Below are 14,570 nucleotides of genomic sequence, written 5' to 3'. Positions count from 1 at the left end.
TTCTCACTGGCAGGAACTGTTTCCTGTCAGAGATTAGAAGAAACATAGACATTTCACATAAGAGTTGTTACTTTTAGATGTCTCTCAGAAGGAAACTGAAACCTGTTTTGCTTTCACTTTCTGGATGAACGGTGGAAGTATGAGTTGAGTTGAGAAAAAAAAAAGTTCTACTGTACACCAAACCAATAAAAACATACGCAACAGTAGCATATATTATCATGCTTCCTCTTTTGTTGTTCTTTTCTTCAAATAGCCAGTATCACTGACCAGAAAATGACCTATTTGTAAAAGATGGTTTGAATTTGACCATGTGACGCGAATTGATATGCATAATATGCTGAGTCTCGTTTCAGCTCAGACTACATCCAATGTATCAGATCAAACAGGCGCCACTGTAATATCAAAAAGAAACAGAAAGCAGTTTTGGTTTCAGTATTGGTGGATGCAAATTGCAAAATTGAAAGGATGGCTATATATATATATATATATATATATATATATATATATATATATATATATATATATATATATATATACACACAAATCTTATTAATGAGTTTTTCCCCCGAATAGATTTTTTAAAACATATTTTGCATCCCAAAAAAAAAAAGAAACTTGACTATATATATATATATATATATATATATATATATATATATATATATATATATATATATATATATATATATATATATATATATATATATATATATATATATATATATATATATATATATATATATATATATATATATATATATATATATATATATATATATATATATATATATATATATAAAAAAAACTAAAAAACGATTGGTGATGTCTCTTGATGATTTCTTTTGCGAAACGCGCTTGTTTTTGTGTGGGGGTGTTGTGGCTGCAGGGACGGACGGGGCCACCGACAGGCTGCACGGCTATTGTCCAAACCAGAGTTCAATGAGAGGGACCGGCCGGGAGACAGGGGGAGGTCGCCTATGTGACAACGTGGTAGAAAAGCACTCGTAGAGGACCGGTCCAATTTTGTTTTTAATACGTGAGATGGATATCATTGAAATGTGGCTAGTTTGGAATACCGGTGGGTCAGTCATGTCGAAAGTGAAAACGTCAATTGTCGCTCCCCATTTTTGCGCAGCCCACCCACCCTCCCACTAGTAATACAGGCGTTCCCTTTTCTCCCCGCGATGGTATGATCCAAAAGCATAAAAAGGGGGGCCTCTGTAGCTATTCGATCAGAAGTTGTACAGGTCGACGAGAAATCTGTCTACCTCCAAACGAGTTGTGCTGCGGACCCACTCCTATACAAAAAGCAAAGATGCCAAAAACTCTGCAAGAGCTGATCCAAAAGCTGCATGAGATCTTCAAAGACGACCGTATCAACGTGGATGAGGTGAAGGAACTCCTGGAGTCATACAGGAGCAACCCTCAGGACTGGGCGAAATACTCCATGTTTGATAAACTCAGGTAAAACTTATTCCTTTTTGTACTTTTATGAATCCTTTATGATGAATTTCTTTGAACGAGCAGTGATGCATTTTGCACGCTTGCTGTGACGTCAGTGCCTTTGCATTTGGATCCAATGAATAGATTTTTGTAGAAGGTAAATTCTGCTCTTTGTTTAATTCTATGACTAGTTTGAAGAGATATACAATTACGATCAAATCTAAATGACAAATTAGTGATTTTAGAATGCATCTAGTTGGATTGACAATTTGGTTTGAACAAAGAACAAATATATAGTTTTCAAACCTCAAGATAGTTCCAGTCATGCATGTTATCTGTCCTATAGTGACTACACAGTGACCCACAATACATTGCAATGGTGTTCCATTGCTAGTGTTGTGATGGCCATTGGAAGGAGGAGGTAGTGAGGGGTGTGCGGTTAACCAATCAACAGTAAGCAAACGACACACACCCGCTCGTGTGTGTTTGTGCAGAGGTTTGGGCTCCGGTGGTGTTTAGATCACCAGGGAGCCACCGCAGCTGCCTCCAAAATATTTGCAATGTGGGGTCATAAGATCATAAGTCTGTATAGGGATGACATCATATCAACGTACTTTTTAGAATTATGGCCTAAAAAATGCAATCTTTTTCCATAACATATTTTCCCATGCATGTTTGACCAACATTTCTACGGCTGTTTATTTTTATTTCTCATCTGAAAAAGGTTTCATTTGTTTTTAAAAGTCATTCATGGGGGAGGTGGAAAGATCTTGGTCTTTCACCATCACACATTATTGCCTTTTTATCTGCAGATACACAAGGAACTTGGTGGATGAAGGCAATGGGAAATTCAACCTGATCATCTTGTGTTGGGGAGAAGGCCAAGGAAGGTGAGGAGAAAGTTGATATGCATGCAGAGCAACACATTTTGTAAATCTATACTAAGCCTTTAATAGCAGTGATACCCAACCACTATGCTGTGTCATATTATTATGACGGGATCATCAAGTTTGCTGCCGGAAATGATCTGAATTCAACTCGGTCCAAAAAAAACTCAATATTATTTACTACAAATAACTCCTCTTTAGTTCATCTGTCTATGTGAGTGTTATATAGTGATAAAGCAGAACAATTAAAAACTCTTCTTCTATAGATACACTTTTTGTTACATTTTTTTTCTCGGTTATGAGCCATAAGATTTTTTTTGTGCCGTGGTTTAAAATATATCGAACAAAAAAACACCATATTGGCACCACACGTGGGTCATTTAAAGTCGAGTCAAATACATCACGATAAGTAATCTCCCGCCTCCTAACACTGCTGCGCGTGCACGTGTGCTGTGACCACCTTGCAGTAGTATACACGACCACTCCGACTCCCACTGCTTCATGAAGATGCTGCAGGGAGAGCTCAAGGAGACTCTCTTCGATTGGCCCAAGAAGGAAGGCGGGGACATGACTGAGAGGTCACACAGGATCCTGGAAGATAACTCTGTGGCCTACATAAATGGTAAGAAGAAAAAACAAAAACAAAAAAATGTTTTGGCAGATGTCTGCATTCTTCCATGTTGTGTGAAAAGAACAAACATGTTTTGGATGCTCTCCTCCTGCGGAGATAACTATCTGACCTGCAGTTATCTGATAAGTGTGCTCACCTGACTCGTAGCAAATGTCCGTTCTTTCTTGACCAAATATAAACTGTTTGGTTAAGAGTAAAGACATGAGAAAAATGTGGCACCGTTGATGGCGATATACTGTTATTTAATGAGCTAAATATAGATTTTGCCCATTGTATAGAAGAATTCTGCATAGGGTTGCTAAGAAAATATACAGTTTGTCGCTAAATGCTAAGTTCTTCTTAAAAAAAGCAAACAAACCACAGGGGGAATGGTATAAATAGCAAAAAAAAAAGTTGACCTACAAAAATTTGTATTGCGATCTCTGTGCTAACGTGGGCTTCCTCCCACATTTCAAGAGTATTCCAAGATTGACTTGTCCATATATGGGGAAAATAGTGCAAATGATTATTTATATGTTTCCTGGGAGTGGCTGGCAACCAGTCTAAGTCTAACACGACCACTTGCCCAAAGTCAGTTGGCATCAACTCCAGCTCTGTGTAATGTGGTCCACAAAGATCTGTCCTGGAGCCGTTTGTTATTCCACATTGACAATGCAAATTGTATTGCCCCTTGGTTTATTTCACTTAAATGTTGATTAGTATAATTTTGATCTTATTATATGTGTCCTGAAATTATTAGATGACCTGTGCTAAAATATTGGATGGATGCTGATGTTCTGTAAGCACTGAATATTATTTCCTTACCTTTTGGTTTGGCTCATGCACCACAAAGGACCTTGTATAAACTCCTCGATTGGAAACATTTCGTCATCGCTGATTTATCCGTTGTTTCCAACACTGGGAGAAAATGTCTGCCATGAACCACATTTCACAACATTCCAGTGTCATTCACTGATGGAACATTTGCTCTGTGTTTGTTTTTGTTTTTTCTAGACAAAATCGGCCTACACCGTGTAGAGAACGCAAGTCACACTGAGGGTTCGGTCAGTTTGCACCTCTACAGCCCACCTTTCCAGACGTGTAAAGTCTTTGACCAGCGCACCAGCCACACGTCCGTGGCTAAGATGACCTTCTGGAGCAAATATGGAGAGAGGACTCCATTTGTAAGCAACTTTGTCATTTAAAAAAAAAAAAAAAAAAAAGTTTTTGGATGATGATCAGATAAATGATTAAATATACCTACATAGAATTCAAAGTATCATCAGGTAATGACATTTCAAATGGATCCTGCATCAAAATTTTAAGATTCCACGTAATCTCTAACAGCAAAAATAATAACACTAAGTAAACTTAAATGTTACACACTAAACTTTAGCTTTTTTACCATTTGCACATATTTGCAAACTAGTCTGGCGTTCTTTGCTGAAAATTTGACAAATAGGCTCTTTTTGTGCTACAATGTAAGTATTGCTTTGGTGCCACATAACGTTGAAATGAGTTGAGGCCATTTAGACAAAAGTAGTGTCTTGCTGAAATCTTGTGCTATTTTGGAATCAAAAAACTTTGTTATAATGAGCTGAGGAGCCTCATTTATGGAAAAAAAAAAAAAAAAAGTGCTTTACTGTTGATTTGTGGGAGAATACAGTAGCAGCAGATTTTCAGCATTTCCACCGGGGCTTGGTCTACATTGAAGAGAACATTTGATTCATTTTTAACTAATTCAAGAAATGCATACACAGCAGATTGAGTATCAACACCCAGCCCATTAGCTGAATTTCCACAGGCAGAGGAAATTGTAAAAAAACGAAAACTTTAACAGCTTTTCTAGTGGTTGTTAAAAGCAATTCAAGCTTCACTGACTGCTACACATTTTTATACGCGTCTCACAGAAATAAATGTTAACAGGCCAGACCTTTGGCTTATTAAACACCGTGCAGTACACTTGGCTTAATTTTATCGTGCATCGATTTTATTTTCCCGGTGACGCAAACTGTACCAATTCGGTGGACTGGCCCACAAGTTGTTAAAGTATACCTTGACCACAACACCGGGAGTTTAAGTACTTTAGTTTGCGATACTAAATGATAAGATAGCGGCAGTAAAGGGAACTAGTACACAATAAATGAGGCCATAGCCTTGGTGTGTTTTTCCTTAAGTATTAAGTTGAAAAAAAAAAAAAAGTGATACAGGGAAAAAAGACTTTTGAATTACACAGTTATAAAAAAATAAAATGTATATATATATATTTGAAATAAAATTTGATGATTATAATTGTGGATTATGGGAAAATCTAACTTTTCTTTTTTTATATATTGTAGGAGACCACAGCATCAAAGGAGAACAACTAATTTTCCAAAAGGAGACTTTGGATCTTCTTTTGCTTCTTTGATTTTGTTGAACATGACACACATGCATTAGTATGTCTTTATCACTCGCTGCTTGACTAATACTTTTGATTACCATACAATCGAACACATGAACGGACACACATTTTTGACATGAGAGAAAATTTGCACCCCCTTCACGGTTGTTGCTGCGGATGAATGGATAGCAAATTTCCCTCACAGTTTCAAAATTAGATGGATGAATGAAAAATGTTTGTGTGGGTAAAAATTTTTTTTTACACTTTTATTTGTCGCTTGTGTAGTCAATGATCACTGAGGTGCAGTTCTATATTTTTATCTGTTGCCTGTCAAATTGTTGATCTCTGTGATGCAATAAATGATTAAAAAGCATTTTTTTTAACTTTTTTGTTGGGATATTCAAACATGTACTATTTCCCACTTAATTACGGTGTCCCACAAGGGTCTGAACTGGAGTCATACGTTATTGTAATTTGACAATGCTGATTCACTTGGCCCAGTAGTTTTATTTGTATTTGAATATTCAAAATATAGAGATTTGTATTTTTTATTATATGTGACGAACTAGCAAACAATCCAAGACCTTAAGTCATGTGAACTAATAATGTTGTCCTCACTCAATGTGTATGTGTGGCAACAGCATTCTTTCCACGCTTGCATTGTTAGAGTTCATCCCATCTTCTTCTGACATTCAGAAAACATGTAGCTTAGGTTCACTCAAGAGTCAGACTAAATTGTTCGGAAATATGAGTGTGGATAACTATTACTCAATTAGATAGCTGTAAAATTTATAGAAGCTGGGGAATTGTTTTGAGAGATATTAATTGACTATTTTGACTGAATAACAAAGATCAGGATATTATGTTATAATTTTTGCAGTTTGTTTGAGCAGAAAGTTTGACGTACTTTTTCTTGCTATAACATGCAATTTCCCTCATGACAATTTTTTCTTGTACTATTTAATCATTTTGTAAATTTCCATCCATTTATTTTCTGTACAAGCTCACGGGTCAATGGTGGGGACACCGCCCTGAAAAGGTTAATATCATTTCATCACTGTTTGTTAAAAGTACACAGTGTTACATAAAAGGTATTTGAATTTCTCACAGGATGGTAGGCAGCCAGCATGGTGTTACAGAAGGTCAAAGTGACAGCATTCATTTCAAACATGGGTATTTTTTCTAATACCATGTGACACACTGTACAGAGGCTGATCAAACAGATATGTCTTATCATCAGACGATAAGGAGCAGTGATTTATTTCACCAGTATCTCCAGCCGACTATAAATATTGTAGCTGCCAAGTTATAATAGTGGGGCAATAAATGTAATACAGTAACGATACAGACAGGATGCAATCAAATGTAAACACCAATCTTATTATACTGGTGCCTTAAGTAGCAGGACATTCAAATTTTGCAAAATAGACTGGTGATTTTGGTCAAAGCCCAAAATTAAGCTACTGATTTGTCACATTTTGTCATTATGAAACATCAATACAATATTATTTGATCCCTCCCAAAATATTTTGTGTACTAGACAGACAACATACTTTATTTCCATTTAATCATGGTGTTCCTCAAGAGATCTGACCTGATGCCACTAGGTATTTATCTCAACAAGACAGAGGGCTTCATCGACTAGGGCTTGGTGGCGCAGTGGGTAGCACGTCCGCCTCACAGTTAGGAGGGTGAGAGTTCGATTCCACCTCCGGTCATCCCGGTGTGGAGTTTGCATGTTCTCCCCGTGTACGCGTGGGTTTTCTCCGGGCACTCCGGTTTCCTCCCACATCCTAAAAACATGCTTGGTAGGCCGATTGAGCACTAGGTGTGAGTGCGGATGGTTGTTCGTCTCTGTGTGCCCTGCGATTGGCTGGCAACTAGTTCAATTTTTTTATGTACCAAGTCCAGGTCAAGCATGAGTTCATCTCAGTGTCTTTTGTTTACAATCACTGTTTCCTCCGCTGACTGTTCTCACGATGCAACATAACAACGGAAGCAGTAGCGGTTTCCTTACCGAGACTGAAAGTGCAAAGTCGAATCTTACACTGTACTTATTTATGATCACGGTAAGTTGGATAAGTCCTATTACACACAAACAAGTGCGGGGTCTTGAGATAATTTACTTATCAAAATGGTCACATGTTGATAGTGACAAGATTCTTTTGTGGAGGAGTTACCTAAGTAGTATTCCGCTTGACTATCCACACAACACTGTGACTAAACAGCCCCACTCTTCAAAGAGTGTCACTGACTTCCTCATTCAACTACTGATGACACACCATTAGGTAGCTTCAGTGTCTTTGACATGGTCACAATGTGTGGTGATCGAAGCGTCAACCTCGGCCGAGTGTGGGAGACAAAGGCTCTACCACTGAGACTCAAACATCTTATCAACTAATTATACTGAACAACAAAAAAAAAAGCAACATGTTTTTGCGCTTGTTTTTAATGAGAAGGACTAAAAGATCTATGAACAAAAGGCCTATTCCTCTCAAATATTTTTAACAAATCTGTCCAGTAGTGAGCACTTTCGACAACCCAAAGTAGTTTGAATATATTCACAACTGTTGCTGTAAAAAAGTGCTGTTAAAAAAGTAGCAATAGCAAAACTTAAAATGATGCAATTTGACAGAAAAAAAAAACTGTTGGCAAGGATTGTCCATTTAAAATGCCTAATTGTAACTTCTTCAAAGTTGAAAAACATCTGCCAAAGGTTCTGTCATGTTACATATATTGACCCCTTGAGTATGCTTATAAAGCCACCATAGATGTAATCTCCTCCAGAATGTCAGGACTTGTCTTCCGCTCTGACCCTTCTGACCCAGAGTATGCCTTATAGTTTACAAGGTCTCTCATGCTATCGCCTGAGCTCAATCTGCAGCCATGGGATGAATTGCTGTGACTAGAATCGAAGCCATAACGATGACGAGAATCGCCGAGGACAAAGCTTGGGCGAATTCCCGAATTGTGACAATATTCACGACGGGATTGCTGGCTAGCAAAGCTGTGGTCTGAATCGGAGTCATACTGGGTTTCAGGTTTAGAAAACTGATCTGGCTCTTGTTCTCTTATGACACTTAAATCCACCTGTGCTACGGCATTCTGCTGGACAGTCACGTGGAGCAGTCCATCTGGATGATCAGGTTTTCTGTTTGAGGCTGGAGATTTGAGAGTCCTAATGTCAGCTATGTCATTGGCATTAGCTCTGGCAGCCTAAAGAAAAAGTAGAGGGAAAATTCACCATTTTTTATTTGTTGAACTTTTTTGTCTTAACTACATGTGCATGAGAAATCCAATCATCTGTAAGCCATTTATGTAAGGTATAATGTTAAATCTGGTACCTGAATATCATGAGAATGACGTTGACCGGATGCTACTCCATTCAGTTGGCCCACGTGTCCCAGAGTGGAAGAGAGCTGCGGTCTTCCCAAAGGTGAGAAATCGGACTTGTCAATGCCGGCCATAGATGCTATCTGACCTAGGCTAAGTGAGAACATGATAGTGAAATAGAAGAAAAACTATATTGTGACTCAAAAATGTGCTCAACACAATCATCGGGTAGGTTTTTCGACTGCACTTTCAAAATAGTGCGTCTGAATCATTTTGTTCCGGCAAGACATAAGATGGATAAAAAGGAGTGAATTTTGTTTCCTGATTGTTGGGAAACACAAGTCAACTCTAGGGTATGACGCTATTGCGTAAGACAAAATGTAAAAAGATTATAGAAGCTCATTGGAATTGTCTCTCCTTAATAACTCATCACCCTGCGATTACACATTAGAACAAATCATATAAAAGTCACAAGACCAGATAAGGAATGAAATACGAGCACCAGAAATACAAATAGACTGGCTCAAAATGAAAGTGATCTAAGTGCAGGGCGTAACCAGTAAAGCTAATCTTGTAAAATGCCCCTCACACCATTTTTGTGATAAAGTGGAATTCTGACCATTCTTTTATTGTAACGGTATACTTTCTTAGTAAAGCACCTGTAAGCATTTTATTTAATGCCAGGAAAATTTTGAAAAAAAATAGATTTTAATAAGTTGAAATGTGTTTAAAGCATGTGGGTGGGAAAGAACTGAAATTAGAAAGTTGTGTCGGTTTTTTTTTTTTGTTTCATTTCACCTCTTTGCATTTTGGATATTGTCCTATTACAGATGGTTCTGGAATGTTCCCTCAGCGATAAACAGTCATTCACAGTTCTGCTAAATCAGGGTGGCTTTATCATGCTTATAACAAAGTGAAAGATTTGTGGCATTTGAATGACTTTCTGATCATCAATAGATGAAAAGGAGTGAGATATAGATCCTAATCTTTTCATGGTCCTCAGAAGAGGAGAAAAAAAAAAGACAGAAAAAGAAGACGAAAAAATATATATATTGTATTCAAGAGGCATCAAAATGAAAACAAAACCTTGGGCTTCAGGCTTCACTTTCATTCTAAGTGTTCACCTCTCACTTCTGAGTGATGGACAATGAAAATGTATTTACTGTATGAGGTATCGCACCCACGAGGAAGGAAATGAATGATCAGCCACCCCACCCAGCTTAGGTGGCCTGAGTTTCATTTTGAGACAACAGCTGAGAAGCGAATGGAGTTATTTTAAATCACGTGGCCTGGATGTTTGCTGCTTCTCAAGGTTATTACTACCGGGCCATGGAATTTCCCTTAGTTCACCATCTTACGTCTCGTTGTATTCTTGTTATCACTGTTTATTTTGTAACTAAGCCTAAGTAAAACAAGGTAACAGTAAAATCGCAATAACAGAGCACGCTGGTATTTGTGTTACCCACCCAGCGTCATTGACGAGATCCAGAAAAGCGTGGAACTTGGCGAATGAGCGCTCGATGCTCTCCAGCACGTCCTCGTCTTCCAGGGCGCTGTGGTCCGGCGAACCCACAGTTGCGAGGGCCTTGGACAGGGAGATGTTATTATCCCGAAGACGAGAGTTCTCCAACTCAAACTGAATGAAAACAAGACAGGATAGAAAATAATTTGAGAGATGTTGTTTAGCTAATAAGTGTAACTATGCCATTATTAAGCTTCCTTTTTTTTTTATTTTATTTCATCCAAAACATTATCTGGAAGCACCTCTCTGACTAAAGACTCAGCTTTTAGTCTGGCCCTGCGCTCCTCTCCCAATCTCAAACGACATTCCTGCAGCGCCATCTGCAGGACAAACATCATTAAAATAAAAAAACAGTTCTCTGCTCATCTGGGGCTAAATGTGGCTAACCTGCATACGATCCATTTGCCGTGCATTGTCGCTTTCATTCGATGGCCTCGGATCCCTCGTCATAATTGCCGGACCCTCTTTCTCATCACCATCCTCCTCTTCCTCCGAATCAGACGCAAATGTTACCCTCACATTGGACGCAGCCTTTTAAAGGGGTCAGAAAAGTGTTAGAACTACAATACAGCAAACGAGTCATACAAACTATCAACAGAAAACCCATACCTGACCTTGACCATGTTGCGTTGACTGGAAACTGTGCTCTTTTGCATCTGCAGGAGGAAAACCTCTGGAATATACAAATGCAACTCATCAGTTTTGGGGCTGTAAGTATTTAAGCTGGGTTTCTCTCGCTTCTTTTATTGTAACTTCAGAATGTGTAACCTCCTAACTTGTTGTCTTCAACTATTTGTTTTAAATTACAACCAATGAACTAGCTCGACAGTCTCCTTACCGCTGGCGTCCAGCCCGTGCGGCGGAATGACGAGGCGCATTTCTGCAGCGGGAAGCGGGTTGCTGAAGCTTAGCAACAACTGAGCCTTCATCTTCGGCAGAAGTTGTTTTTTGAGAAGCTGGAACAAAAGAGCGCAACAGGCCAATGATGCGGCCGGCAGAGCCAGCAAACGGTAGCGTCACGCTTAGAGTTGGGTCGGTTATCTCTAGATACACTTTTTAAAATTAAATATGAGGCACTTTTTGCTCCTACAAACTATATTTAATATTATTGTAAGCCACATGTTGAATATTCACACTCTGCTTCACTACAAGATAACCTCAGTGATTCTTCAATTAAAATGCACATTAAAGTTATATGAAAGTTGTACCAAAATATTATTTTTCAAAGACCGCATGGAAATGTATTGTACGTAAAGTTTAATACAACTATTTTTTTCATGCCACTAGAGGGAGCCCGTGGAGCAATATGTCCCACTGAGGATCACTGCTTCAGATCATATCAAACAGATAAAACTTAAGGCCCTTGCCCCAAACCTCATTTTATGTACCGGATTAGAACTGAGTAGAAAGAGTAAATTGTACCCGTTTTCTCTGTGGATCCCCTGGACGGCACTCGTCTCTTAGATGCAGCAGCTTTCTGTTGCTCTTTGGTGGCAGGAGTGATCCAGTAGTACTGTGGTGAACATGTAAACAGAAACCATTTATTTATATTACCTTATAAATGTAGTACACTGGACAAACGCATTCACTCACCTCTGGTGTCTGTGCTTCAGCTTTTGTGAGTACTTTCTCTATTATAGTCTTAATTAGGGCATTGTCTAAAACAGAAAGAGAAAAAAACTGAAGCTTTAGTACTGAAATGTAAAAATGAAAATGATTGTCTTATTAGTTTTGTGCTATTTTTTTATCATTCTTTTTAGCCACATCTGTCAAAATTGTCTTTTGATTTGCCTAATGATGCAGAGTCGTCTTCTACATGAACAAAAGTAGCATGTACGCAAATAGTAATGCATGGTGGCATGGCATAATGAAAACAACCCAGAGTGTGTTAGTTGGCTTCCTCAAAAATATAAAAACTTTGTAGGACTGGATAACATTTTGCCCCATTCTGATATTAACCAACAGTGACAGTGAATGTAACGCAAATTACATTAGGAGCACGGCACAACCAAAAGAAAAAGAAATTGTTAACTTATGACAGCTTCCTACCAACTAAAGGGTTATTCCGGATATCCAGTATGCAGAGAGTGGAATTTGTCTTCAAGACCTCCAGCAGATGACAAGCTCCTCGATTAGAGAGGCCGCATTTCTGCAGGTCTACAGCTGCTCAAAATACATAGGAAGATCTTTAGAACACCATCATATATATGTATGAAAATTTGCAAAGCATCCTTCTTTTTCCATCTCCTTACCTTTCAGCCAAAGGTCTTCGGCCAGCTCACGCGCAAGACGAGTAGCACCCACGTCCCCAATCAAAGTGTTACAGTTGAGGGTGAGGCGGCGGAGACCCCCCATGGCCTCCAATTTTGGCTGTTGATAGCGCAAAGATTGTGCCCATACCGAGCCATGCCTCTGCATTCCTTGATGCTGAAAAAACATTGTATATACCATCGTCTGACGGACAGCTTCATTATCGTGTTTTAATACATTGACATTGATTGAAAAATACTCAAGCCATTTGTAAGTACTCAAGAATGTTGAGATTCTTTTGCCGGTTGGACTTTTTTTTAAAGCTCAATGCTGGCTGATGAGGGTGCGCCAAAACAGAAGGCTGCATGTGGCTTACAAAGTTGGGGAAAGGCTACATTAAAGTAAATCTCAAATTTCACCTGGATGATGTTGGCAAGATGCTCAGCTCCTCTCCATGTGATATTGCATCCTGTGAAATCGATTTCTTTGATTCTTGTTGAGTACTTCACACTTTGGCAAATGACTGAAAGATATATGGGGGGGAAAAAATGACAACACTGTACTCCAATTTAAGACTGTGGAATATTACTTTAAAAATAGCAAAGGTTTACCACAAATAAGTAACCACTTACCCTCCAAGCCGTCATCTGAGAGAGGACAGTGTGCCAGGGAAAGAGATTGCAAGGAAACACTTTTTGCTACACCCTGAAATGGGATATAGTTTTGATCTCGAACGCTAATATTCAGTGGACATTGTGTCTTTGCAAAGGATAAATATATCAGGAATATATGTCTGCGAGTATTGTTATATTATCTGTCTACATGTGTTGCTCTTTGGATGAAAATCGTGGTCCATTCTTACCTTTGTCAAGTTGACAAGGTCTCTTTCCCTCAGAGGGAGTCCGTTGAGTTTTAAAGTATTCAGGTTGGGAGAAAGGGACAGACACTCCTTCAGCACTTTGCACAACTTGAATGTCGTGTCTTTAGAACGGATAGATGGAATTTTCTTCCTGAACACTGGCTTGTAGTACCTTCGATCTGTGACAATAAAAACAGAGGTTCAAAGTTGGGCTCACCAGAGCTCAATGTTATGTCTTTTTTTTTTTTTTTTAAGCCTTACCTGCATCTGCACATGTGTGGCTTGTCTGGTAGGTGCTAGTAATTGCAATATGGTGAAGGTGCCTATTGATAAAGATAGAGTCCAGGATGGGAGGCCAATCAGCTAACTTGACCCTGTCTCCATTGAAGTCCAAAATGCCTTTGTCGAGATGCAGTTTAACAATAGAGAGGGGGATGGTTTTCTGTTGGGTGCAGGCATAAGTGTAGTATTCCATGAAGTCATGGGCACCCCGCTTCCTAATCTCAACACTCTCATGGACCATTCCTTAGGATGGGAAAATAATCAGATCATAATCCTGTATTTTTCAGATAATAGGTTGCTCCAGAAAATACCTCACAACAGTCAATAATACACCACGAATATATAAAATTTTTTTGAAAAAATGTCTCTGGACGCAAACATTTTGAGAACACATTAGGGAAAAACGCTAGCCTCCTAGCAACTGTCGTAAAAAAAAACCTTGTTGTTAGCAACGCACAGCTAACCAATGCTAAACCGTAAATCTCACGCCGTTACTTTTGTCATACAATCTGATATTTGACAGCGTTCTATACTTGGACTTACCTGAACGTTCAAGTAATAACTTCGGCTGTTTAAGTGGCGTTGCCAAGGTATTTGGAAACTTCACAGCTTTATAGTTGTGAAAAAACGGTGAGAGTTGTCTTTCAAAAATCGTGACTCTAACTTCTTCGTTGTACTCATGTCTTGCTAACGATGCAAAACACTTGTAGCGCCCCCTATTATCTACAATACACAGCCTTTGGCGGGCGCTCCTAAAAACCATCTCCCAACAATTTGCATACATTAAATATCATATGATTTCCAATTTAAATCAAAATTTTCCCTCTTAAAAAGGAAATTGCAATGACAAAACGAAAAAAAAAAGCAAAACCTGTAATGCTCCCCCCAGAAAGTGTATATTTTAATATCCACACTTTATCCATCAGAGAAATACTACTGGAAAAAATTGTTCTTTCTTGTTGCAGATAAAAAGGAAATACTGTATGGGAAAATGGGAAATG

At 38.6% G+C, this 14,570-nt stretch overlaps 2 protein-coding genes across 2 annotated transcripts; one reads left to right on the top strand and one right to left on the bottom strand.

Annotated features, from left to right (window-relative positions):
- The first annotated feature begins 1,217 nt into the window (after positions 1-1,217).
- On the top strand, positions 1,218-5,696 carry cdo1 (cysteine dioxygenase, type I). Its single transcript, XM_085909865.1, has 5 exons — positions 1,218-1,464; positions 2,256-2,333; positions 2,798-2,952; positions 3,955-4,124; positions 5,280-5,696. The coding sequence occupies exons 1-5, from the start codon at positions 1,316-1,318 to the stop codon at positions 5,307-5,309; spliced, it is 582 nt and encodes a 193-aa protein (XP_085765991.1). The 5' UTR covers positions 1,218-1,315; the 3' UTR covers positions 5,310-5,696.
- Positions 5,697-6,549: 853 nt separating this feature from the next.
- Positions 6,550-14,273, bottom strand: cep78 (centrosomal protein 78). The gene is made up of 16 exons (XM_085909864.1): positions 14,113-14,273; positions 13,549-13,812; positions 13,291-13,466; positions 13,061-13,133; positions 12,848-12,951; positions 12,431-12,605; positions 12,228-12,341; positions 11,772-11,836; positions 11,601-11,691; positions 11,017-11,134; positions 10,788-10,851; positions 10,566-10,709; positions 10,421-10,498; positions 10,123-10,292; positions 8,668-8,809; positions 6,550-8,539 (listed from the first exon to the last, which is right to left on the bottom strand). The coding sequence occupies exons 2-16, from the start codon at positions 13,808-13,810 to the stop codon at positions 8,078-8,080; spliced, it is 2,238 nt and encodes a 745-aa protein (XP_085765990.1). The 5' UTR covers positions 13,811-13,812; positions 14,113-14,273; the 3' UTR covers positions 6,550-8,077.
- Between the last annotated feature and the right edge of the window lie 297 nt (positions 14,274-14,570).

Source organism: Syngnathus leptorhynchus, chromosome 4 (genome assembly GCF_054491065.1).
Source record: "Syngnathus leptorhynchus isolate UIUO chromosome 4, UIUO_Slep, whole genome shotgun sequence".
In the NCBI taxonomy this organism is placed as follows: domain Eukaryota; kingdom Metazoa; phylum Chordata; class Actinopteri; order Syngnathiformes; family Syngnathidae; genus Syngnathus; species Syngnathus leptorhynchus.
This window is presented reverse-complemented; position numbering and strand designations above follow the sequence as displayed.